Source organism: Cinclus cinclus, chromosome 2, assembly GCF_963662255.1.
Source record: "Cinclus cinclus chromosome 2, bCinCin1.1, whole genome shotgun sequence".
In the NCBI taxonomy this organism is placed as follows: Eukaryota; Metazoa; Chordata; class Aves; order Passeriformes; family Cinclidae; genus Cinclus; species Cinclus cinclus.
Window position 1 is genome coordinate 46,396,902 of NC_085047.1, and position 26,811 is coordinate 46,423,712.

Genomic DNA, 26,811 nt, shown 5'->3' on the forward strand with positions numbered 1-26,811 from the left:
TTTTTATTATATTCCCCCTTTTATGGGGCACTGTAACTAAATGCTTACCTTATACCTTATCTTCAATCTTTTGGAAAAGTCCCCTGAATAACACTGTAATATAATTAATAGCAAGGAATTTGGACTTTAAAAGTCTTGCCAGCATTTAAAGTCTGCTAAGCTAGTCACTTGAGAAAGGAGATATACATAAATTCATGATTGAAGCCAATGCACCTGATTGCCACAAAAACAAACTAAAATGGAAACACAGCCAAACCATGACTTTATTTTCCAAAAGATTAACAAAAAAAATTGTTCTTCTCATGTTTTACAATGACTACAACATAAAAGAAAATCCTTTTTTAAAGAAAAAAGACCATATTAAGACAGTATTAAAATCTTACACAGAGATAAGTAGAGGACTTAACACAATGCATACTGTAACAGTTTTAACATGTTCCTAAAAGCAGCTGAAACTCCTAAATTATATCAAGGTTAAAAAACTGTCAGGCTCCACTTGCTATCTCCACTGATTCATTTTATGACCTCCTTGCAAATTCCAGATGATGCTTGGGAAAATATTTCAAAAAGGTACAATTTCACTCAGTGATCCATAGTTAAATGACAATCATAGCTACTCAGAGTAAGGCTTGAGACTTCTGAACTGAAGCATTGGTGAAACTGTTTGGTTGTTATTTTCTGGATTATGTTAAACAAAATTTTACCTTCCGAACAAGATAAAGTCAACCTATTTAATTAATACCCTTTGGAACATAATCCTAAACTACTCTAAAATGTACTGGTACCAGTAAAAGCACAAAAGTAATGATGTCTACAGTGCACAGTGTGCTTCCCAGGCAAATAAATGCAGTAAGTTTCTCTTCCAAGAGTTATGAACAAAATCAGACATACCAGTGACCACTGCCAATAGAGATGTGAGAAAGTAAATAAATGGTAACAGATAATAAGAAAGAAAGCAGTTTGAGGTATTTTTCCTGTTACTGGCTAAAGGTTATTCTAATGGTTCCAAACTCATAATTTAGGGTTGATAAGAGAAGAATAAGGATCTTCAACCTCAACATCTCACAGTACTTCTTTTATTCTCATCATTATCAGCTTTGCAACTTTTCTACCAGAGTCCTAACAATCGAATACATAAATAAGAAACCTACATGAATGCCAGTCTTAGATAGACTATGAGTTCCTATAGAAAGTTCTCAGATAGATGAACTTAAGAGAGACAGACAAGAGTGCTTCCATTATCTGCTTTATCATGGAATAAATGTGGAGCAGGAGGAGATAGAGAGAACTGATACAAAAATTTCCTGCCACAAACACCACCACTACCCAAATGTTTGTGACTCGCAAGTCAAAGGAATCTTTGAAAAGACATCTCATCACAAAAAGACCAACTCAGACAAAAATAAAGCATTTCTTTGTAGCCCTCTTGCCTCAAAGAGAAGCACTTGCTTTAATTACATCTTTTAGACCCATAAATGAAACCATGATCTTTGCTTCTATGTTCTTGTAAAGTCGAACTTCTGCATTCTGTAATCTACATTCCTAATTATCCACACACGTAAAGTTCTCAGCATTCAACTATACATCTCCAAATGAGTTTTCTTTCTCGTGCTGTCCTCCAAATTGGATCTCAACTTGCAAGCCTATTAATTTTTTGCCACTTTACCATCACACTTCCCACTCTCACATTCAGTCCAGTTCTGCACTTACAGCACTCGTTTTGTGCCCAGCTGTAAAATCCCAGCCTCCCTGTGTGTGCAGCTGGGACCCCAGCACCTTTGGCAAAGACAGACTGTATCCCAATACTCAGGTTTCTCATTGCTATTTTAATCTCTTTGTCCTGAATTATGGTTCCCTCTATGCTCCAGCACCCATGCCATATGCAATTTGAGCACCATGTGGAGTCTTGAGCCTGCACCCAATATACGGGCAGAGCTTTACCCCAGATTTCTGTCGGTGTTAGAAGTGTGTCCTACTCTTGGACCCACATGGCAGAAGTCAGTGAGCCCCACACAACATTCAGCAAGCAGATATCTTTATCATATTTCTTTCTACACAACTGCATCTTTACTTCCATGCTCAGTATCAGAGCCTTTCTCCCATCACACGATTCTTCACCCATGTCTCATCCAGCCCAACACAGCACTGCTAAAGAAAAGACAAAGACTGGAAGGTTGTCCACTTCCCAGACAGATATGGGAACTAAAACATATTCTGCAAGCTACTCAGCCTATTTATTATAAAGCTTTCAAGATAAATGTTGTAAGTACAGCTGTAATGCATGTCTGTCCTAACACCAATGACTTTAACAGGACATTACTAAGTCTACTGGAGAAACTTCCACTAGTTTCTTTAATGAAATAAGCTCAACTGACTGGGGAAAAACAAAAACAAAACACAATTCCAAACAAAAAAAAAACCCCAACCAACCAACAAAAAAACCCCAACAAAACAACACAACAACCCCCCAGTGCTTCTCAGAGTAATGAAAACATTTGTTCAAGATGTTACCACTGTGAGTAAAACTTGATTTTTAGGAGTCTCTCAAAGACTGACAGCTGGGAGGCTGATGTTTTCGACATTAAGAACTGGAAAGTGACTTCACTATCAGAAGCAAGAATTATGTTTCCCATTTGGGAAGTGGAATATACCAAAAGAACATGACTTGAAATAAAAATTACTAAGTTGGCAGCACAACAGTAGAAACATACACACTGCCCCAGGTCTGCAGCTCTCACCTATCTGCAGTGATTCTCCTCCCATCAAAGGCACAGTGCAGCCTGAAGTCACACAGCTGAAAACTATACACCTTTGACTGCTGCTATTGTTTGGGCTTCTGGAATGGAAATACGGCCACCAAAGTTGTTACTGTTTAAACGTGTATTTGGCTAAAATGCAATAAAATTGTACAAGAACAGAACAACTTGGAAACTTTGATTTACAACAAAAGCAACTTTCTTTATCTGGCAATCCTTCAAGCACTATTTCATTACTATTCACATAATCACCACAGCCACAAAAGCATTCATACAACAGGTTGATACTAAAGGTTTGCCTCAACTTAACTTCCTTTCCAAGAGCAGCCCATGAAGTGTTCTTAAATTCTTTCCACAGCAAGACCAAACAGAGAATGATACTTTTATGGATATGTACTATACTGCCTCAGCTCCCAGCAGTCCAGTCTTTGAGACTGCAGCTGGAGGTTGCTTCTGCACAGTCCAACATGAATGTGTCTAAATGATCCCTGGATCCATTCAAATTTTTAGCATTGTAGGTTACTGTGGCAGTGGCTTCCACCATTGAGTTTAGGCTCTCACAGATGTGAAAGAATCCTATTAGATTTTTGAGGCATTACTTGAATGCCTGTGCTGACCAAGGGTGACTGGTCCAGCTTCCCAACAAATCCTTGAATTCTTATAAAAGAGGTAAGGTGTGCTAACTTCCATTTTTGCAGTATTATGCTAGATATAAAAAGGTGCTTAAATTAGTATTTAATGAACTTCATATTTTGGTTTTGTGATCCTCAGGTAAGTTCAATTTCTCCTCCACAGTCTGTCATTATTCATTTACCCTTTCCTCCTTCAAAATTCTTGTTCTTAGCATGACTTATTTTACATCAGATCTCTTCCTTTCAAGGAAAGGTTACACTGTGGGAGCTTCTTTTAATAGTGAATATTGCAGTTCAGCTACCTTTTTCCTCATTAACTTAAACTACCTTGCTCACAATTTTTAGTAGTTGTTTTTACATTTTTATTCTCAAAGATATTTTTTCACCAGTGTTCTTATGGTTTCAAAAATAATTTAGAGGCTGATTTGGATAGGGCCAGACTTGCCAGTGGTGCCCAGAAACAGGACAAGGGGCAATAGGCACAAACTATAAATTCAGAAAGTTACATCTGAATAGGAAGAAAAAAATTCTTTACTGTGAGGGTGACAGAGCACTGGAACAGGCTGCCCAATGAGAATGAATATTCTCCTCTGAAGTTACTTAAAACCCACTGAGACATGATCCTGTGCAACCTGCTGTAGTAGGGGGATGGGATAGATGATCTCCAGATGTCCCTTCCAATCCAAACTATTCTGTGATTGTATGTTACTGTCTTTTCTATCCTGTTTTCCAACATCACTACAGCTTTCTGAAGGTGTTTTTTTTTATCATAAACTTGAGACTCTGTATTGAAAGTTTAATGACAGAAGCCATTTTGAACACACGTTTAAAATGTGTTTAAAACTGTCACAACACTGTTTTACTTATTGCTACTCACCACTCCCTTTATATTGTTGTATTGTATATTATATTGCTAGTGAAAGCCAGCTACTGGTAAGCAAAGTTAGTTCAGCAACTATGTTTAAACACTTATTTGGAAAGAGATGCTTTGTTTACAGTAATATTCCCTTAGTTTTAAGATCTTTACCTCTATTTGTGTGCATGGTTGTTTTAAACAGCTTGAAAAACCAAAACATTCCACGACAAAAAAGTAAGCCCTATTAAAACCCCATTGAAACTCTTCTCAAGAGAATAGCAACAGACTCATAACTCATCTCCTGCTGATGAAAGATCAGACTTTTCAGCACAGAACAGCTAACTGTGGGAAAAGCTGAAGGCACACAAACAAGTGATTCTCAGCTAGAAGTCTGAATGCGCAGGAGGAGGAGAAATCTGTCTTTACCTACAAGTATCAAGTAACACTTGAACCTATGAGTGCAGTTCCTGAAAGGCCAAAGAGAAAGCCATTTAAAATAGTTTCATGACCACTGTACAGTAGGCCAAAAACACTAAAAAAAAAAACCAAACAGGAAATGATAATAAGCCTACAAAAAGAAAAACTGGTATTTTGACTCCTGTGCTTTTAAAATTATTCTTTTGATTGCCCTGAAAATAACAGCATTTTGAAAAAAGAAAGCAGGATAAAGAATAATTTTTACCATCACATATCACCTTGGTTTTGTCAGTCTTTGCCTTTTATAACTGATATCACTTCTTACTGGGCTTAATTTACATTTAAATATACATTTTATGTTCATAAGGGACAGCTGAACAGAGATGACACAAATTTAAAGAATGTTTAAATATACAATCTCACTTATCGCATCTACAGAACTGACCAAACACTGAGAAAAAAGATATACATACACCCACAAGTCTCCAAGCTTCACTTATCACTGCATACTGTAGCCGATTCAGAACAAACCCCTCAATTTCTCTGTTTAGTTTGACAGGAGACTGACCAATCTTCTTCATTAGGGCATAGGTTCTCTCTGTTGTAGAAGGATCTGTTTCTGGATGAGGAACAATTTCAACCAATGGCACAAAGTAAGGTGGATTTACCTCAGGAAGAAACACAAAAGAAGAACGTCAGCCATCAACAGAACAAGTTAATATAAAGCATCTTTATAGCTAGCTTGGATAATTTCCAGTGAACACAGCAAGCCTGACATTCAGACCTTGAAAGACTTCACCAATCCAATAAAAGCTGGTGCATTAATTCAAATTAAAAGAAATAATTACACTTGCACTAAATCAAACTCTGTTTAACCCCAGCAAAACTCATGGAGCTACACCAGAGATGACAGCAGTCAAACAGTACTAGAAGACTTTATTCTGACTTGAGAAACTGTTTGCTCAATATTGAGGCTGCTTGTTGTTCTAAGACATATGGTCACCATCTGCCTTTCCAAATTAAGCAAGGCATTTCCTTTTAGACAGTCAGGAACTTTATAACAAAAGTATTGCTAAACACCACCTGTAAGATGTAACACTTAACAGATAAGCAGCTACTGACCCAAGCCAGTAAATATATACTAAATATATCATATAAAACATACTTTAAAAATGTTGCAGAACAGGTTACCTTCAAACATTGTACTTAGAAAAAAAATTAATTACCTCTCCCTGACTCTTCCCAAATGTAATTTCTCACCAAGTCAAAACTTTTGTGTTATGTATTTTTGAAGTAAAAATCAAAAAATCCTAAAGAACATCCTGGTAACAGCTGGAAGTTCTTCAGGTCATAATGTTACAGACAGTAATGCTGTATGCATGGTCTTTCCAAAGTAGCAGTCCTCCAGCTGTACTCTTAAAGGTGGTAAATTCAGCTCTCTGTCTACTTCCAGGCAATAGAAGGAGCTAACATATAATAAATTACTACCAGGAATAACACTGACATTTGAAGGATGGTAATTAAGTACCGATTCTTTCATCATGTTCCCTTGTAGTCAACTACTCTCAACTGTGCTCCTGTAAATGCAAGTGCAGGATTTAGGCACAGGAATGTGCAAGTAGCCCTTCCTCACTGCACGTTCTTTCTTTTCAGTATTTACATGGTTCCCTCTCCTGCAGGGTCTGGAATCTGGTCTAACTGCTGATGCAACACACTTCATTCCTGTTAGAGGGCCTTGTGTCCCAACATAAGGCTCCCTCACATCAGTATCTTTGGCAGTGCCACCACCAATGCTGAGAACAGTGCGGTGGATGGACACCATCCAGTGGTGCCAGGCAACTGAGCAAGACCCAAAACACTGCAAGCACCAAGACATTCTCTGAGGCTTTTCTAACCCTGAAGTATATCACAGGTTCCAGTCAGAAAGAGGACAAGTTAAATTGTTGAGCAAGACTAAGGCTATAAAAAATTTCTTCGAAGATTAGTGTTGACAGTGATCTTATTGAAGTATTCCATTTCATGAACTTGGCACAGGGAGCATATGGGTGTGTTCATGAGCACACTGAGGGAGCACAGGGAAACAATTTTTCAGGAGTGAGATAATAGATACTGGTAAAAACTGAAAGTTGTAGAACACAGATGAAATAAGGAATAGGGGAAAGTTTCTAAAAATGAGAAGTATTTCAGGGAACAGAAGGTCACCTTAGTGTAACAAAGTGACAGCTAAGAAAGGAGATGACAAAGAAAACACCAAAAATAATTAAGTTACAGAAAAGCTGTCAAGAAACATAAATATTCATTTTAATGGACCAGTAATAAGATGGGAACAAAAATTAGAAGACACAAATCTAATGGGAGTAGTGGAGTAAAAAAAATAATCTGAGAGAGTTTAATGCGGTTTTAAAGTTATTTGATTGCAGGGTTTCCTGTACAACAGGGGAATTCACTCAGTGTCACAGTCTCTCCTCTAGCTCCATATTTCTAGTTGTGTGACCTAGCAGGTATATACTGTACATGAGAAGAGAACCACCTTGCAGCAGACTTCTACTGATCCACTGCCTGAAACTGCTTGCAGAGAACAGCTGTACCTGTTTTGTATTGTAATAATTGTATTGTAAGTATTGTGTGCATTTCTATCATACAGCTGTGCTGTGGGATTTTATTATTTTTTTTTCTAATTACTGAACCATGTTAAGCAAAGGGAGGAGCTGCTTCTGCCCTTTGGGCACTTCATTTCATTTAATCTCCACACCCTCACCCGTGCCAGAGGCTCTACAACTTCAGCTTTTAATTTTTCTGGTGTATCAAATTCCACTCTTGTTTTCAGTGTCTTGCACAGCTGCTTGCTTCCTGCAGCCATCAAATCCTATTATTGTGTTCAAGATCTTGGTAAAAAATAAAACAAAATTAAAAAAAAAAGCCAACAACTGCTACAAAGCCAGCAAGTTTCCCAATACAGATACAGAAAGGCCCCTGGAAAAGTACACTGGTTTAGAGCTTCTTTGGTACACTCTTTGGTACACAGTATAGCTGAGTAAAGCTGAGACTACTAAGAAAACAGTCTCATTTGAACTGCAAAGCCATTTAGGAACAATTAGACATTTTAAGGTATTCCAGAGCATTCACTTTGACAAAATTCATATCCTTACAACAGAAACACAGAAGATGTTTATGCAGAGACTATCTTTCCAGATCTGATGAAATCAGGAGTGGTTTCAGGAGTGGCTCCTACAAAGACTGCAGCTTAGACTAAACAAAGTCAACTGGTACAGACTAACTTGGGAAAACAGTAAGAAAGAGTACAGAAAAATCAAAGACTGTTACTGTTCTTCAAAGACTGTCAAACAGCCATGACCTGCTGAAAAAAAAATTGTATAGTTACTTAATATAGAAATATTGAAGAGACATTATCTCTTCTCTTGCACTAGAGAAAATTACACCCCTGGAAATAAAATATAAGGAACTGCTGAATTTTAGACTGGAGAAAGACTAGATCTAGGCACAGATAAATATTTTGAAATTTGACTTATTTTATAAGTAAAAGGGACTGAAAACTTATCGTACAGAAACAAACCAAAGCAAGCCTTTTGTTCCCCTTGCCACGCAGGCAACCCAAGGCACAATGGTGGTGGTGGAGAAGTGTCAGAAAGGCACTGACCAAATGCTTTGACACTACAGCATTAGGCCACAGGTAGCTGTAGAGACACTACAGTAAAGGACTGCAGTATTTTTGTACTCTTGAGCATGCCCAGGGAATTGACATCTACTTTACAATCTGAGGGATGCCCTGGAGAAACATCATGTAGTTACCAAACTGCAGAGACCAGGGCAGCACCTTTCTTCATGTCAGCAGTCTTCTTAACAGATCAGCTGACCACCAGACTAACACTGGGTTGACAAATTCATAAGCTCCTTGAATAGTAGAAAACAGAAGCAAGTAAGAATCCCAGTGATGATCAAGATAAAATGCTCTTCCATTTTATCTTGGAGGAGAAATGTGATAAACTGCTGTCTGGCAGTTCCAAACAGACCTCTACACAAGTGCCTTTGAGGTTTCTGAGGTTCTGCTGCAACCTCTAGTAATTCCATTTTTGCATCACTGCCCTGTCCCAGTTGGTCATGAAGCATGCAAACTCAGCTCCAAGTTCAATTTGTTCCATTCCATCATTCCTTAATTCCTCTTTCAGGAATTAAGGAATACTACTTCTGCATCGCAAGTCTGAAGAAACTGGAGTCTAAATTTCCCATCTTTTATCAATATAGCCTGACAAGCACATGCAGCTCAGTGTTTGGATTCTTACTGCTTACCCAACAGAAGCAAAAAAAAGAATAAAGGATACTAGAAAAGACTAACGATGACACAAGAAGAAAGTAGCAATGTTATGAGTTTGTACCCAAAACACAGACTTCCTACATTTTGAAAAGCCAGTAGTTTGAGAAACACACAACAATATGAGCACAGCAGCTCACACAGAACATACCTTGAGCCAACAGTATGCAACATGCTACATCCTCTCAATTTTGTAGATTAGTGGTGCTGCTTGCAGAATAACCAAACAACAGCTTTTTTGAAAAGTTGGCCCTGCACACTAACTGTGACACACGAGAGCCCCAAATACCCTTCTGAGTCTTTCAGTCTGCAGGAAGGAGTTTGGGATGCAGTTTACACAAAAAGGAAACATGCTGTCATACTTACAGGATGTGACACAATGCACTGCTTAACATGTTTAAGGCCGGTGAACAATTTGCTGGGTAAGAGACAAGAGGTCGAGCTGCTCAAGATAACACTGTCATCCACAATAAGATCCAACTGAGCAAAAATCTTCTTTTTCAGTTCCAGGTTCTCTGGAGTACATTCCTGGAATAAAACAAAAAAAACAGTATTAGAAGTCATGTAGTTCAATAGTATCTACCCATACATCTCAGACTTCATTGATCCAATCCTAAATTGACACTTAGGAATTCAGCACAAACCATCTATTTTAATCAACCTAGATATACCAGCAAGCCATTAACACAAAAATATCTTCCCACAGTTAAAGGAAAGAAAAGCCCAAGAGTTTATGTAAAGCAGAAGATGGACCACCACATCCTACAGGAGATTTAATGCAAAAGAAAATATTCTACTTTCTCTGAAGTACAGACTTTCACAGGGAAACAACACAATACAGAGGAATAAGACCTGGTCTCCACTTTTTTTTTTTTTTAAGAGCATATCAAATGATAGAGGTCAGTATTCGCTCTCAGACAAGATGGAAATCAAGAGATGTATCTCAAAAGAAGACAAACTTACAATCTCCAGAACTATGGCAGGAGATTCCAAGGTACAGCTCTGCAACCTGTGCATAAACAATTCCTAGAGCTGATTATGAAATTAATGAAGATACTTAAGCATTTTAAGTGGCAGGGTCACTGAGAAAGACTTCTGAAGACCATATGAAGTAGAATGAATGCTATCAAAACTTCTCCCAGAGCTACTGAGCACATTCAGCTCTACATTCCTGTGTGAAATTTCACATATGTGAGCCAAGAGCCACAACCTATAGTCTCTAGAAGGAGAGCATAGAGCAAAGATCCACTAGTCTGGGAGGAAAAGGACATGGGATAATAACTACAGAGGATCCCACAAGCAACAGAAAAGTTTTCAGCCTATAAGAAGAAAATGGAGGAAGAAGGCCAGCCTGTTTTCAAGGATTTTTGGAAGAGTTTAAGAAAATCTGAACAGGACCCAAAGTTGCAAAACCTCAGCCTTTCCCTCAAAACACACAGAAAATACCCGCTCCTTTTCAATTCTAACCTTCTCTCACCTGTCAGTACTTCATTCTGTCCTTTTTGTTATGCTGAGGTGCACACAGCAAGGTTAGGGGAAAAGGCTACACATTTGACATGATCCAAAATTTACATTTAACATCTGTTGCCTCAGACAGACTCTGTGGCAAGAATGCCCAGGGCCAGAGTTTTTAAACCAAAAAATGGGTTAAAAGTAATTTGAAGTCTTAAAAAATAAGTTGCATGGAACAGTACTAAAGGTTCCATGATGCAGAAGAGATAAATAGGGTCATTTAAGAACTCCAGAGAGAGCCCAAAGTATTAGACAGCCTTATCAAAACAAAATGATACTCTGCTCATAGTTCCAGAATCCCGGCTTGTTGGTTAAGTTTAAATAGTTTCTTTTAGTGAAGCCAGAGATGATGAGAACTCTGCAGATACTGTTCAGGCTAATAAAAGAGCTTCTCTGAATAGGTTTGTGAACTTGAAACTCTAAGCCTGCTCTCACATCTGACGATAATCAAAAAGGCAAACTCAAATCTGCTGGAAACTCAAACCTGCCATGGTTACGTAAGGTTTCTGAATGGGCCATTTGCTTGGAGTTTCTTGTATAGTGTCACAATTGTATTCAGGTTGTTGGACCACTGCAATAAAGTTTCTGTTCTCAAGCATCCAATTATTTTTCTCAGAGACACCAATTCCCTGAAGAACAGGGGGAAAATTAAGCTCTAAACAATCCATTAAACAGGAACCTGACTTGCTGTCAGTTATGGAGCCTGGAGAGGTTTGAAGCTATTCTGTTTACCATGAGAAAGAAAAGATCAAACAGAGAGCAGATAAGATACGGGTTTAAAGCTACCTCAGTTTCTCTCAAAGAATCAGTGCAAAAAGGTTAGCATGCACCACTATGCATCTTAAGTGACACTGTATATTTCTGTGCCCTTTTCTTAGGGAAGATCATACTTCTCATTTGCAGTGAACAGTAAACCTTTATTCCAGGGCCTGGGCACCTAAACAATGTTGCTACAAATCTGGCTTCCAATTTAAATTTTATTAGACGTCTCTCAAGAGCCTGATCAGAACATGACAGCTGTTAATTTTTAAAACCCATCTCCTGGAAGTGTTGTATTGAATTAAAGGCTTAAATGTAAAGGGAATTATACTATTCAAATACATGTTCAGAGAACACACAAGAAGCTACTTGAACCAGTTTATGAACTCTTAAAGAACTACACAAAGATAAACACATACTAGACTCCCTCCCTATTTAACTGATACAGCACAAGGTGATTGAGGTCTAGTTGCCCCTAATTAAGAAGCTGCACTCACATGACAACCCCTGAAATGCCAGTACATGGAAAGCCAGTCAGTTTTATCTGTTTAAATCAAGTGTCTTTGTGCTTTTGTATAGGCTTTTCTCACCATGCCATCCACCATCTGTGCTCTCACATGTATCCATGCTTATCTAAATGCACAACTTCATTTTCCTATATTTAAATGCTGGCATCTCCCCAGGTTCTTCCCATCCATTCTCAAATATGCCCTCTGTAACTTCTAGAAAAACACTCCCCAAAACATTATCTTGCAAAATACCTTTTCCTCACACTATCATTGAGACTTGCTGCTGAGCAATTTACTAGTACTGGGAGGCAAAAGAAACAAAATATGGCCTAAAGCAAAGCCCTGAAACACAGCGGTATGGTCCTAAAATAAGTAAACATCCTACACAAGCAGTATAAGATGAAAGCCACATATTTAAACTAGCACGCAGAAGGTCAAAGATTGGCAACCACTCAGCAACAAGCAAAGCCACTTTCTGTAAGATCATCTGGAGGTGCTGTCATAAGGAGCAGCATCAAGCCTTCCCAACAATGAGTATGGAGTCTGATGGTAGTCACCAGCATTAGGGATTGTTGAATAAAGAAGTCTGAAAGAAAGCTACAACTGCACAACAATGAATTCCTACCTCCTGACTAGATGCTGTCTGCTGCGAATTCAAAACATAAACAAGAAAGTGTTTTTTTCCCTGGCAATCTTAATATGAAGGCTTACAACAATACATACATTCCTGCAAGTGAAGACAAGATTGGTCTTGAGCTCTCATAGACCCATTTTCACTGCAGGAGCCTATCCCATACCATGGGATCATTTCAAGTAGATTTTGGCACAAGAGGCCAAAGTTGTCCCTCCTGAAGTCTAGGGCTGTAATCTCAGTTTTTGTCTTGTTTCTCCTCTCAGCTTCACCATCTCATGGTCACTATAGCCAAGACTTCCCCCTGGCCTTGTGATATCCCTCCCTCTGACATCTCTGACCAGTTCTCCATTGTTTGTGAGGTCCAGCACAACACATCCTCTCTTCTAGTCCTCAATCACCTGTGTTAAAGTTACCATTGATGCATTCCACAATTGTTCTGAACTCTTTGTGGTCTCCTGTGCTATCCCTCCAGCAGATACTGATGTGTTTGAAGCCCCACCATGAAGACATGGGTCTGTGAACGTGAGGCTTCCGAAGAAGGCTTCCTGATCAAGTGGTAGCACACGTCTACCACAGTCTCCCATACTGGTGGTCCTGCTAATCTTAACCCTTAAGTTCTCAACTGGCTCCTCAACCAAACAAAGGGAAAGCAAGAAACACCCTATTCCTCTCCCCCAGCCATTTCCCTCCTACGTCCATTCACCTTTGTCTTGTACCACCTAATCCCCAAGAGCTGCATTTCACTGCCATGTTGCAGCTGCTACAGCAACAGCACCCTCTGCCCTTGCCCAACCATAACTGAGGAAGAAAATTATTTCCTAGAGTTCTGCAATTTCCCCTTTCCCAGTAAATTCAGTCAGGTTTTAAGCAGCAGGTAAATTGTTTAAAAGCCATGACCATTTTGACTGCAACAAGAATGCTCCTCATTTTCTGCAGCAAACTGAGGCTCTCCAACTGTGCCACAATCCCCTGCTCTGTTTACACAATATAAAACTCACAGCATTTTAAGGATCCTCTAGCTTGTCAGTGCTGTGATTCAGCTGACATTTTTAAGGCACTCCTGTGGAACAGTTCCCAGAATCAAGTGACAGCAATCCTCTCCTCTCATAGAATGAGGCCATACCAGCAGCTTTCAAAGCACTAAACTATCCCACAAACTGGACCCAGACTGTCAGCACTCCTGCAACAGGAACCACACTATATCCAGCTTTTTGTGGGAATATAAAGAACTTCACAGGATTAAGAGACAAAGAGTTCTGCATGTCAGAAAAGGAGCTTTTCTGAAAGCTTGGTGCCGAATACATTTCTACAAATACTTCCATTATCTTCTACAGTTATAATCTACTAGAAAAAGAACTTCACAGAAAAGACAGGCATAATTGTTTTGCTTTCAATCTAACAAGTCACTTGAGAATGTTTCATTTCCAAAACAAAGCCTGATCAACATAAACCTACAAAAAGCTTTGGCCTGTGGATTTTTATACACATAACCTGAATGCTATTTAAGACAGCCATTAAAAATACCTGAAAAGGAGACCTGCAAATTTAATGAAATGAAATAAAGATTTCAAATCACTATCTATAGATAGCAACTGTACAGTCAAATACAATGATTCCATAGAATTTTACCATATCTAAGTAATATAATAAAGCATTCTTGTAAAAATCTCTTTGAAAAAAGTACATATGCTAAAATAAGCTCTCTGCAAATTAAACCCTGTCATCTGACCAGATCTGTCTCCCCCAACATCACTGGCAAACCTGAGGTTACTGAAGTTACCAAAGCAAAATTCAATCCATTTGCTCCATCTTGCATATAGACTGCTGTGTTTTAGTCACCATTTCATTGAATCCACATCAAATTATATTTTAAGCAAAAGACTGTTTAAAATGCTCATTACTATCATTAGTATTCCAGTCCTAATTATTATAATTTCTCTTTAGGCTTTTGGGTTGACATGATGGTTTGTTCTGTTCCTGCAGGGTTTTTAAGTGTGTATCTCCATTCTGGAAGAGTGAAGATGCACTTTCTGTTAAGGAAACTTGAGGTTTTTTCTGTGGTATTCCATGTCAGACACTGAAGTGCACTCTAGTCAGTAAACAAGAGTCACACACATGAACCTGGGGAACTACACCACCTGCTACTACTGGAACTACACCACACAAAAAACGTGACATTCTGACTGCAGAGGCTGGGAGTTCAGCTAGTGAAACAAGTAGAGACATAAAACTGTATTTTTAATATCAAAACAAATTATTAAATCTGAGTATGAATTTTGCTTCTGATATTATTGTTGACCAACAGAACTTAGCTCAAATATAGAATTTTCATATATTGAACAGGTTTGGCAATTTCGCAAAATTCAAAATCATTACATATTTCAAATGCAAACACTTGACTTCAAGAATGTTGTATTTTTCCATCATGCTCCCTTCAAAAATAGTTTCAGATGCATATTTTGAGGCACTTTAGAGATGGATAGTATATGCATCTAACAGTATACCAAGACATTTTTAAGGCACGGTGAAAAACCCAAATTTGTTACTTCAAAGATGGTAAGGGGAAAACATATTTATTTCAGTCTCTTTTTGTAAAGTGTTGATACCCTCCTTGAAGATAAAGGCAGGGCCAGCAGCTGGTTAGGAGCACACACACCTTTGCATGGCTTTGGGATGAGACACACACACAGCTGTTGTCAAAGGAGGCCCCAGGCTATCGCACACCTTTCAGTGCAGTGTCAGGATTTTGATCAGTTAAAATGAGGTAGAAGGAGGAAAAACAAACCAAAACAAACCCTTGAAGCACTTGGATGTGAGGCAGAAACCCAACCCAGTGGGATACACACAAAGGAACAGGAGCTCACCAGGCTGTCTTCCCCTTTCCCACAGCAGACACTCCACCTATTGGGTACACAACTTCCTCCAAGACAGTCTCAAACTCATGAACAAAACCCAAATCATTAACAAAAATATCGTTTGCAACAAAAGCCTCCTTAGGTGTAAACCAACTCTTGTTAGTCCAAAACAAGCCACACAACCTTGGCAACCAAGACTTTTATTCTGAACCTGAACTATTTTACCAACTATTACTATCCTGCAAGCCAAGGGTAAGAAGGGATAATAAGGGCAGCAGCTCCTTTAACTGAAAAGCAGACTGGCTGTTTGTTAGGAATGGGAGGGCCACATTATCACCATGTGACACTATTATAAAAAGTATGAATAAAGTACAGGTGTGTGGGCTTCAGATCCCAGGGCTTCAGTTACAGACTTTCTATGGGTTATGTATGCACTGTGCACTGGAGAAAAATGCTAAACATTGGAAGAGAAGGAATCACACCACAAGGGAATTTTAAGAACAGGTTAACACATTTCTGACAGACAGTTGTCAAGGTACAACCGACCCTGCCTACCTTTGGTCTCATCACTAGATGAAGAAGCTTATTATAAAAGCGGCCATAAAAGATAACGTAAAGCATCACCACTTTCAGGCTAATCTCATCTTAAAAAATAATTTAGGGCTATAAATCACTTTAGATCTAGAGTGATAACTTCTTATTTGTCTTGAACATATGAGCTCATATAAGTGTGAAATCTGATGCTTCATAAAGCACTACCACTTGAGTGATATGAAAGACTGTTGACTGCAGGATACTGTGCAAGTAAACAACACTGAGGTGAAATCCAGCCCTTGGATGGAAACATTCTGTATTTTCCTACATTTCATAAACATACTCTGTTAAAGAATCTGACCAATAAAAATATCAAGTTACTGCCATTTTATACTGTTCAGAATAAATGACTGAATTACAAGTGTCCTTTCAACCTTTAGTAGAAAAAAAACCAGGATTTGCAGAGGTACTAGTTTTCAGAACCACACTTTCTAAAATCAGACTTGCGAATTTGGGAGGGTTTGGGGGCTCTGTGAGGGGCTTTTTGGCTGGGGTTTTTTTGGTTGTTGTTTTTTGTGTTTAAAACAAATGCAGAAAATGAAGACAAGTTTGCTCCTTCTCCTGTTCTCATGGCGTGAAAAGATCCATTATTTTCCATGATGTTCATGTGGCCTATAAAACTTTCAAAAGACAGACAAATCGATCAGGCTGCTACTAGATGAAGATCCTCTTTGTTCCCTCAGGAAAGGGCAGTAAGATGTCAAACTAGTTGACTGACATCCTCCTCCCTACATCTTCTCTCAAAGTACTAGATTTCCTATGTTTTCCTCTACCCTGATCTCATCCACCCTGAAATATAAAGTGATTTAGGAAAGGCAGTGGAACACAATACTACCCCAGAAAAGGGACCAGGGAGCAATGGAAGAGAACATGAAGAGCAAGATTAGTTGTCAGGCAGAAACGACAGTTTTGGCAATAACAACCTCCTGAAGCAGTGACCAAAACCATATTCAAGACTGCAATGGTAGATGAAACCAGATGTTATATGGACAGAATAGAGGGGAAATAAATGTTAGAAAATTTGGAAGGACGTAAGTCCATTCAGCAGCAGCACAACTGCAGTGACACTGGCAAGCTCTTTACCTAAGCATCATCTTTCAGTTCAACTCAGGCACTGACTTCATAAAATGTTTTACAGAAAGTCTTTAAGATCTGATCATTTTTATCTTTAAAACTACAAAGAATTTTCTCAAAACTTCTACAAAGACAGCAAATCAGGTCCCATGCCTAAAACCTGTTCCCTCAAAAGCCAAAACACAACTTCTGGTGCCTCACTCCAGTGTTTAAGCTCTGTAGGGTAAAATCAGGCCTAAGGTTATATTTGCCCAGCAGAGAGCAAACAGAGCCATGTTTGTTCGTCCAGGGCTCAGTTCAGAAGAAGCCTTGTTACTGCAATGCTTGCACACTCTGCCTGCAGCAGTTTTGTTTTTTCAGAAGTCTGTGACTAACAGAGCCTCCAAAACAGTATGGTCTTCCAGCCTATGCACTCAGGGCAGTTGAAGATATCTTCACCTACTGTCTGCAGACATTCCCTCACGCCCAGAAGTAAAAAGGTTCTTGAAAGCTAACAGGAAAGTCAACAAGAGCTAACAGACAGTCAAACTAATTTTTATGACCAGAGACACAAGACACCTGTTGTCAAAGCTCCAAAGTCAATGCTGGTTTTGCACCCTGAAGGCACCACCAGGCTTTTTGAGAGCTGCTAACACTGTTTTTTTAAAAATATGTCTAACTGGAAAAGATGAAAGATCCAGCAAGATCTGAAAGATACCAAGTTGAAAATCTATTAGTGCTGTTATCACCAGCTCAACAGTCTGTGCAGGTGTAATGGGGGGGAGGAGGATTGGGGGCAGAACACCCTCTCTTTTTAAAGGGGTGGGCAGGAAACTAAGATACTGTTCTAAGGCTTTTAGGCAGAGCTCTTTTAAAAGTAAAAAGGATAAATACTTCAAGAACACAAGGTGTTAAGTTAAAAGCTTAACTTCATCCCCTTGCCCAGTCTGCTCTCTTCAATGCCACAGCACAACAGATGGGTTCAGAGATCACCTGTGAGTCACCTTTTGTGTCCACCTTCAACCAACCCAGCAAGCCCTCACAACTCACCAAAATACATAGCAGCTCAGGTGTCAAGGGTAAGATCTCAGCAATAGTTAGCCATCTTACCTTTCTCTGACAGCTAGTAAATTTTATTGTTCAGTTAGTAAATTGTTCAACTTAAAACCTTTGGTTTTGTTTTACTAGTGCTGTGGTATACAGCAGAGGTCATACAAGAGGTCATACAAGTGCTTCCCTTACTTCTGTTCAATTTATATTATTTCTGAACTAGACACATATCCACTAAAATCTGGTTTCAATATTCAAAAGAGTGCGAAGATGTTCAACACCCAATAGTCACATGAAGACAGAAGACAAAAGCCATCATATATTTATGCAGGAAAGCTAAGAGCACAAAAGTAAGAAACATATAACACACCCATGATAGTCCCATGCCAGGAACATTAGAGTACAAACATATCCATTCAGTTATCACCACGGAGTATTCAGCTAATGAAAAAGCTATTTCAGAATTAAAGCTTTTATTGATATAAAAACTTGTAGTGTACATTCACCTACGTGCTATAGGTTATGCACTTATTCCAAGTAGCATAGGCAAGTTCTGAGAAGTGAACTTGTGTGAATACTTAGGTGACAGCAGAACACAGACTGATTTCCTTCTGAAGCTCACTAGTCAAGACAAGTTACTTCATGAAAATGCTCAGTAGAGAGAGAATATATAACCTTTTAAAAGGTTCAAGACATTACTGTTATAAATTTTCTTCTCAGTCCTTCTAATTATCTCTTGCATAATTTTTCCTTTTGTATCTTCACTGATATAACTTAAGAAGTTCCATTTTTTACTCCTTTATCCCAGCTGTTTACAGTTATGTCCTATGAAAACTACATAGAAGGCAATTGTCTGAAGAATTTACTCTTGGAGGGTAAACATCAAGAAGTTTTTAAAAGCTTTAAGTGGACTTATTCTACAAAGGCCAGATTTGAAAAGAAGTTAAGATTTAACCAACTAAAATCCAGGGTAAAGAAATGCAGTTCTCATGAAAATTTTGAAATAAGCTAACCAGTAGGTTATAGCATTAAGCATGAAAATTGAGTCCTCTATATTTAACTAAGATTGATGCAACCAATATTTTTATTTTTTAAGTAACTAAAAGTCAGAACACTTGTGCTCATAAGTTACAATTAATACATTTTATCCTTCCACATTCAAAGCTGCACTAAGCAACATTTCTTAAATGTAATATGGTTCACAGCAGTAGTCTATGTTCACTGCTGAAATAAGGCTGTGAGCCTAGATTGTTTCATTCTATTCTACCACCCTCCTTCAAGAGAAAATTAAAGTCTATTTCAAATAAGTTGCCTGCCCACTTCCACTGTGCATTTGTTAACACTTTGAATCAAACTAAACTTTGATGCTACAGCTTGGAGAGCTGATGCAAATAGTGCCAACAATGTTTCACACACATGACTTGTCATCCATGGGCATACTGCAGCTATTTCATTTCTTTTTACTGATATACTAAACAGCTACATGTTTAGAGACATCAAGAGGGCTAAGGGAACATAAAATAGCACCAGAAAGCTGGAGTTACCCCAGGTACACTGCTGCTGTTGGAGACCACCAAGACAACACACACATTCTCCCAGGTGCAGGCTGGTAGGAGAGGAGGCAAGAGACAGAAGTTGCAAGAAGAGACTTCCAATTAGACATCAGGGAAAAGTTGCACAATGACAGTAATCGAACATTGTAACAAGCTACCCAAAGAGACCAGAAGTGTTTATCCAAACTCAACTGCACAGATTCTGTGCAAGTTGATGTGATGCATGCTGGTCCTGCAATGGGTTGGGACAGATGACTTCCACAGGTTCCTTCTAACAGAAAATTACTTTGATTTTGCAACATTTGCCCAATGCCCATTTTGCAAATGAACTGATAGCGGTGGGGAAGGATGCAGCCCTTGACTTAATCTGACATGGCATGCTAGACCTTGTTCAAAAAATCTTAAGATTGTGCTGAAGTCCTTCTCTCATGAGACAGAAAGTATACCAAAACTCAGCATCCCTGCCAGAGCAACAAGACCCAGGAACTTCATCACGGCTATGTTCAGCTTCAAAAAAAGATGGTAAAATAGAAGTCAGAATGCTAAAGAGATTCAAAGTTGGCACTAAGAAGAATCAGATCCTTATAGGGAGGAGACAGAGAAAGTAAGGACACTATATGGATATACCAGATAGTAAGAAATGCTTGAAACAGCAAAAGAAAACTAGAACTATGAGAATATTGGAAACAAAAAGGCAGACTTCACAAGCAGAAGGTAGGAAGAACACTTCTTATTCACTGGAATAGGCTGGCCAGTGCTGTTTCCCAGATAGCTGTGCCCTTTGTTACATCCATTCATAAATGAGCTGAAAGGTAGCTCATGAAATTTAACTTGGCCACCATTATTACAGCCATAAACATTTGCAGAAGGACTTTATAAGACAGTGATTAGACAATAAATTTGGAAATTAAACTCAGTAGAAGTAGGCAATACATGCATGAACACAATACTATGAACTAACAAGTTCTGAGCTCATTAGTGATGAAAGTAAGATACTGGGGGTGACAAAATCTAGTTTCATGCTATGAAGAAAAGGAGTTAACACAGAACAGTGTACCACTGTAAAAATCAGGAGTACATTCCACACCTGGAGAGAAAAGAACACACATTTTAGACCCAGCTCTAGAATGTGTGGCATTCCCTAACAGATAATTTGTCCCCCAAAAATCTCCTGTAAACCTTCACCTCACATTCATCTTTCTAACAGGTACAGTCATTATTATACGTGGAGATCAGCAATTTCCTCTCAGCTTAGCTGCCAGCCTCTCTCCCCAGAACTCAGAATAAACTTGCAAGGACTCTAGTATAGGAAATTCTGCAAAGAGGCATGATCTCCCACATCAAGATACCAGGCTAGAAAGAACTTTAGCAAGCATGACTATATCCTTACAGGGTCAGGATGCTGAACACTCCAGTGACCACCTACTGCTTAGCACAGCTTTTAATCATCATTCTGAGCTGTTTGCTAGGAGTTGGTAAATCTTTGCTTACCTGAATGAAAGTAGCACCCTCTACTGCTGCTTTCAGGTCTGTACAAACGCTAATGAGCGACAACTGCTGTTCTGCACTCAAAGCTCCTTTCAGGACTCCCAACTTCTCCATCTCTTTCATTTGTTGGCTGACAGAAACAACATAGACACATTTAAACACTTTATCTTTGTTAAGCCATCATCAATTTATTAAAAAAATCTTCTTAACAAACCATGTACTATTTGTCATGTCACTGCACACATCTCTGTATAAAAAAATAAAGGTTCATTTCAGTAATTTCTCCTCCCTTCCCCATCTTATAAGAGACTTTTCTTCTCTTCAAGCACAGATAGCTCCAAGATCTACACCTAGATGCAAGATTGTCACCACTTCAAATTTGTTTTAATTGGCGCACAGTCAGCAAATTTTGGTGCACAATCACAATCAGTTTTTTTGCTCATATTTCATGGGAAGCAAGGTCTCTTTCATGTACTTCATCTAGTGTTACAAAACAGTTCCTTTGCTACAAAGCCTCAATGTAGGAACACCTCTTCACCAGTATAGAAATAAATAAATACATTCAATACAGGCAAGAGTCCTTCCTAAAAACTGTGCTACTACATTTTGGGGTTTTTTTAATGACTACAGAAAAAGGGTTGAAAAATTCAAATACTTACTAAACTTAAAATGAATGTTCAAGTACACACCACAGCTGGGACTGGACATGCACTTCTTCAGAAAAGGTCTCTACAGTTTGAAGCCCTCAAACATCCAGAACAAGCAACCCATTTTTCAAAACCATTATAAGCCACTGAGAGGAACAATTAGGTGGGATTAAACTGCCTGATCACAATCAACCTAAAGCTCTTTAATGTAGTCCTTATCATGGTTAAATTGGTTCAGTTTTCATCAGTTTCATCAAGACAGAACTCCTCTGAGCCTTTGGTTATTATTCAGCAAAAATTGCTCATCCTCATGAAGACAAGAGGAAAATGACCTAACGAATAGCAGTAGGAAAAAAAATCCTTTATTCTTCCTACCAACTTAAGGACACAGCAAATGGATGGCTGCAAAGCACAGATTTCTACTTCTTAAGCAATTTATGGCCAAAAATAGGAAACAGGGATCTTCAGTTCCCTTTCCAAGGTTACAGGGAATATGCACTGTGCTGGTCAAAAACTTCATCCAACACTTAAGGTTTCTAGCAGAAAAGGTGCCAGTGCTTCATCCGGAAAGAAACAGGTGTCCTAAGATAGAGAATCCAAACTTCTGGCACCCTCATACCTTGTGAGGCAAGATGAATAATTCAAAAGGTCTTTACTATCCATTCATTAGAAGTTCATTGCCCAGGTGCTCTTGCCTAAATCCAGCATACTCTTGCTCACATGCTTAAAAAAACCCCAAACCAAACTAAAAACATACACAAAACAAAACAAAAGTTACATATGAAGAGATCATATCAGAATTACTTCTTTCTTTGAAGAAGAGGGTGAAGCTCTTGTTCACTCTCATTGCAATACTACATTAATCTCATTCTCCCATATTCCCCAAAATTACAGCACATGACTGGTGACTGAGGGATTAAAAAAAGCTAGAGTCATAGACTAAGAGATCTAGCTTCTATTTTTCTTCCCCAAGCTCTTACAGAAACTTGCAGTACTCATCTGTTTCGTATCTTTCCTTCTCTGCCAGTGATAACCATCCCGCATTTCTGCTTTTCTGTCATAAACCACTAACAATACACTCTGCACTCAGAATACCATTTCTTCGTTAACCTTCAAAGCTACCATCTTCATCTTTGGAATGTGAGGCTGGATTGATTTTTTTTTTTTTTTTTTTTTTTTTTTTTACTCCTAAACAAAAAATATTCTTTTTAACATAGCCAACCTTCATTGCTGCCATTATTTAATTCAGTTAACACATGGAATAAGAAATACGTGCATTACTTCAATTCTAGCTTTCCATCTTGGGAAATTTTCATTTTTTGCACCCTTTGCCAATCTACTTATTGCCATTCTGGTTGCTTTGTTCCACAAATAAATGTCAGTTTTTCAAACACTAAACCATATTTCTATTCCCATGGGGAATTAAATTGCTACAGAACTGGGGGAAACCAGGTTCCCTGATACTTACCATACATTAAGACACAAAGGTCTGTATATACAGAAGTACACCACTGACCTCTACTGGATGACTTCTTAATGAAGACAGCCTACATTTTTAGGGGATAATATCTAGGATGACCCTAGACTAGAATCATTGTAGCCATGTCCATAGCTTCACTCTGCAGCTGTACTCTGTGTGCAGCTCAGAGAGTTTCACTCAATACCTGTAAGGTCTTTGAAGAACAAAGAATTCACATCGGTAAGGAAATACTACTTCCTTTTTGAGCTTATGCTTCACCTACCTCCAGAGTTTTACTGTTGTACCTGTCTGCCCATGTCAGCACTATTCTGGGAACTGGGCTAGGATTTGCTTCCAATCTATGGGAATAAGATATGGATGAGGCATCAAATCTCTGGGAATACTCCCAGTCACATAAAATGCCTGGAATGCTTCTGGTTACAAATCCTACTCTAAAAGTCTTTACAGAAGGACCCTGAAAGCAATGCTAACACTCAACTCATCTTGTTCACACCCCACTTGCCTCACCTTTATCCACAGCCACTACTGAGCAGCTGTATTCTGTATACTGAGCTGTATTCAGCACACACTGTTGCAACCAGCAAATCCTTACTAGAATTAAGACTGCTTAATCACAACCATATTGCCCACCCTAACAAGAAGGGAAGGAAGAGACAAAAACACCAGCCCTGTTCTTCACAAGTTCGGCCAGCTGCTGTTGCTCAAAGACTAGAACTAATCACCAGTCAAAGCACTAGTGCTGTCTGATAAGTGAGAGGGTGGTTGGCATGCTGAAAACAAAACAACAAACCAAAACATCACCGGTCTCATATATTTAGCCTGAGTCAGAACAGACCAAGCAGATTTTGTGTAGCAAAGCTTGAAAGCTTTCAGGAAAGGCGATTTCACCAACTCTTTGGACAACTTGTTACTTTGCATACCAGGCAAGTGTGAGCACCATAACTGCTCTCAAAACACAACTTCAGTAATTACACAAATCACCGTTACTGAACTCGTATGTTCCAGCTGCCCAGGGGACTGGCTACCATGCAGGAATGAGGTGAAAAAAAAACATTTCCTTCTGGAGGTGTTTTTATCTCAGTCAGAAAGAACAATCAGACAAAACCTTTGCCAAGGTGGAATCTATCCCTTTCCAAAGCCTATCAGTATGTTCTCTAGTTAGGTCTGCAAGTGAAGCAGTCTTGCCTAGCTAATTAATTGCACTCTTGGACATAGTGGGTGGGCAGAGAGAAAATCAAAAGGTAGAATCAAGTCTACATTTTAGCACAAGCTTGATGTGCCAGCATCAGGCACCCAATATCAAACCGTGTTCTGAAGACAATCATCTAGTTAGAAGTTCTCCCCTCAAAAGAGATATATAAAACTATCAAAGAAGACCTAAGCCAAGCTGCATTTTGCCCTAGATATATACAGTACCAATACAACAATGCAATACACGAGACAGACAGGAAGACTAAGCCAGTAAGCCTGGTAACTGATCAATCCTTATCAGCAGAATAATTATGTTTAGAACAACAGCACAGTAACTACTTGGAAAAGTCTACATATTACAAGATCATACATTTATTTTTGGCAGACAGGAATTCACTAAAGCATTTCTGCATCCTATGCTTTACAACTACTTTCAGGAATATGATACTACTTTTTTTCTAATTCTCGTTATTTCAAAATTTAGCAATTGTGCATTCAAACAAGAATCACACCGATGCAGAAAAAAGCATGCTGGATATGAAAAATTACATTTCCCAAGGTAGGTTACTAGAGCATGCATTGAGTAGGTCCAGTGTGGTATAAAGGGTGTTCATTAGTTTGTTTCCTCAGCAGAACAAAAGGTTGTTCCATTACAGTAGGCCTTGAGATGATCTGAGTTTATATAAAAGGCAATGAGTTATGGGTCAACAGACTAAAAGGCAACAACATAAAATAATTAATTATCACTTCTGCCATCAAAGAAGTATCTCCACTCACTCCAAGTAAGTGTTGCTTACTACTCAAATACCAGTTTTATTTGGAAAAGGGAAACTACAGATAGTCATCTGTACACTTCAGTTTCTCCCTAATAAGTAGTACCTCCATAAATTAGAAGTTTGTGGACTGCAGACTAGAGTGAAATAAATATGTTCCAATACTAAAACAAAACAAACCACAAAACTCCCAAGACTAAAAACTTTCCTAAAGGTATTTGCTATTTGGAGGGGAAAAGGACAGCAAATTACATCAAGTTCAGAGAACCAGTCACCAGCTGGTTCCATCAGCCAGACATTCCCTTGCTGCTCTCCTGTGAACACATATTACCTGCTCAAGCTCCAACTCTTACCAAAGTATCACATCAGTAACTCATTGTGATTTACTGCAGGTTGTGTGCTATGAAATGAGCACAAAGAAGTTTGACCATATTTTGATAGACACAATCATTAAAATAGTGGTTGAAGAAACTGCATAACTTGTATTCTTGTCACAAAAACTATGTTTTCCTGAAACTACAGAATGTAAAATATCCAAAATACAAAAGTCAATTTTAAGTTAAGAACATCTTACATAAAAGGCAAAACCTGCCTTGAATTCAAACTTGCCTTGAACTTATCAATGACTTGGATGAAGGTGCAGGTGCCTCCTCAGCAAGTTCACTGATGGCATTAAACTGGGAAGAGTGGCCAATATCTCAGAGAAGTCTGTGCAGTCCTTCATAAGGACGTTGACAGGTTGGAGAGATGGGCAGAGAGGAACTGTCTGGAATTCAACAAAGGCAAATGCAGAGCTCTGCACGTGGGGAGGAATAACCTCAGGCACCAGCACAGGCTGGGGGTGACCTGCTGGAAAGCAGCTCTGTGGAGAAGGACCTGGGAGTCCTGGTGGACAACAAGCTGTCCATGAGTCATCAGTGTCCTCCTGGCCAAGAAGGCCAGTGGGATCCTGGAATGCATTAAGAAGAGCAGGCCCAGCAGGTCGAGGGAGGACATCCCACTCCTCTCCCCTGGTGAGGCACATTTGGAGTGCTGCGTCCAGTTCTGGCTCCTCATTACATGGACAAAGACACAGAGCTCCTGGAGGGGGTCTAGCGGAGGGTTATGAAGATGATTAAGGTGTCAGGTTTAGAAAACCCTGCTTAAGCAGGAAGGTTGGACTAGATGACTTCCAGTGCTCCTTTCCAACACTTCCCATTCAGTGATCCTATGAACTCCTACAGGAGCAGACATGCAGGCACATGACAGCACAGACCCACTCAAATAGCACTCTATCCTATTACACATGATATTCTATGCTTCATGTTCCCAAGCTGAAAACCTTGGAAGGCTAACATCCTCATCTTGCTATCAGAAAAAGGAAAAAATCTGGGGCAAGTGCTGGCTTTAGTAACGAACACCACAAAATCTGCCACCTAATAATCCAGAATCTCACAGTGGCTACCACTATGACAGCAACTCTGAAAAAAAAACAAGTTTGTGTCATCTAGGTGATGCAACAGAGACGTTTGGTTGCTAACACCTACCTGGAAAGAAAAAAAGAGGAGATAGATTCTCCCACACTTTTGTTATCAAGTCTTTTTTAGCAGATCTCACTAGACATCATATACTGCTTAATTTCCAAACTCTAACAACTGAACTGATCTACAAGGGGCTCCTGAAGTCATTCCTGTTTGCTTTAAGGCTTGCTACAGAAAGCAATTAGGATACAACACATCACAG

The 26,811-nt window shown here is 39.0% G+C and overlaps 1 protein-coding gene across 1 annotated transcript in view; it reads right to left on the minus strand.

The window, feature by feature from the left end:
- CRYL1 (crystallin lambda 1) overlaps positions 1-26,811 on the minus strand; it is a 49,718-nt gene that overhangs the window by 18,901 nt on the left and 4,006 nt on the right. The window contains exons 3-5 of the mRNA XM_062514651.1: positions 21,002-21,128; positions 9,358-9,519; positions 5,135-5,329 (exon numbers count right to left, since the gene is read on the minus strand). Of these exons, the coding sequence (XP_062370635.1) occupies positions 5,135-5,329; positions 9,358-9,519; positions 21,002-21,128 (484 nt within the window). The remainder of the gene's footprint in view (positions 1-5,134; positions 5,330-9,357; positions 9,520-21,001; positions 21,129-26,811) is intronic.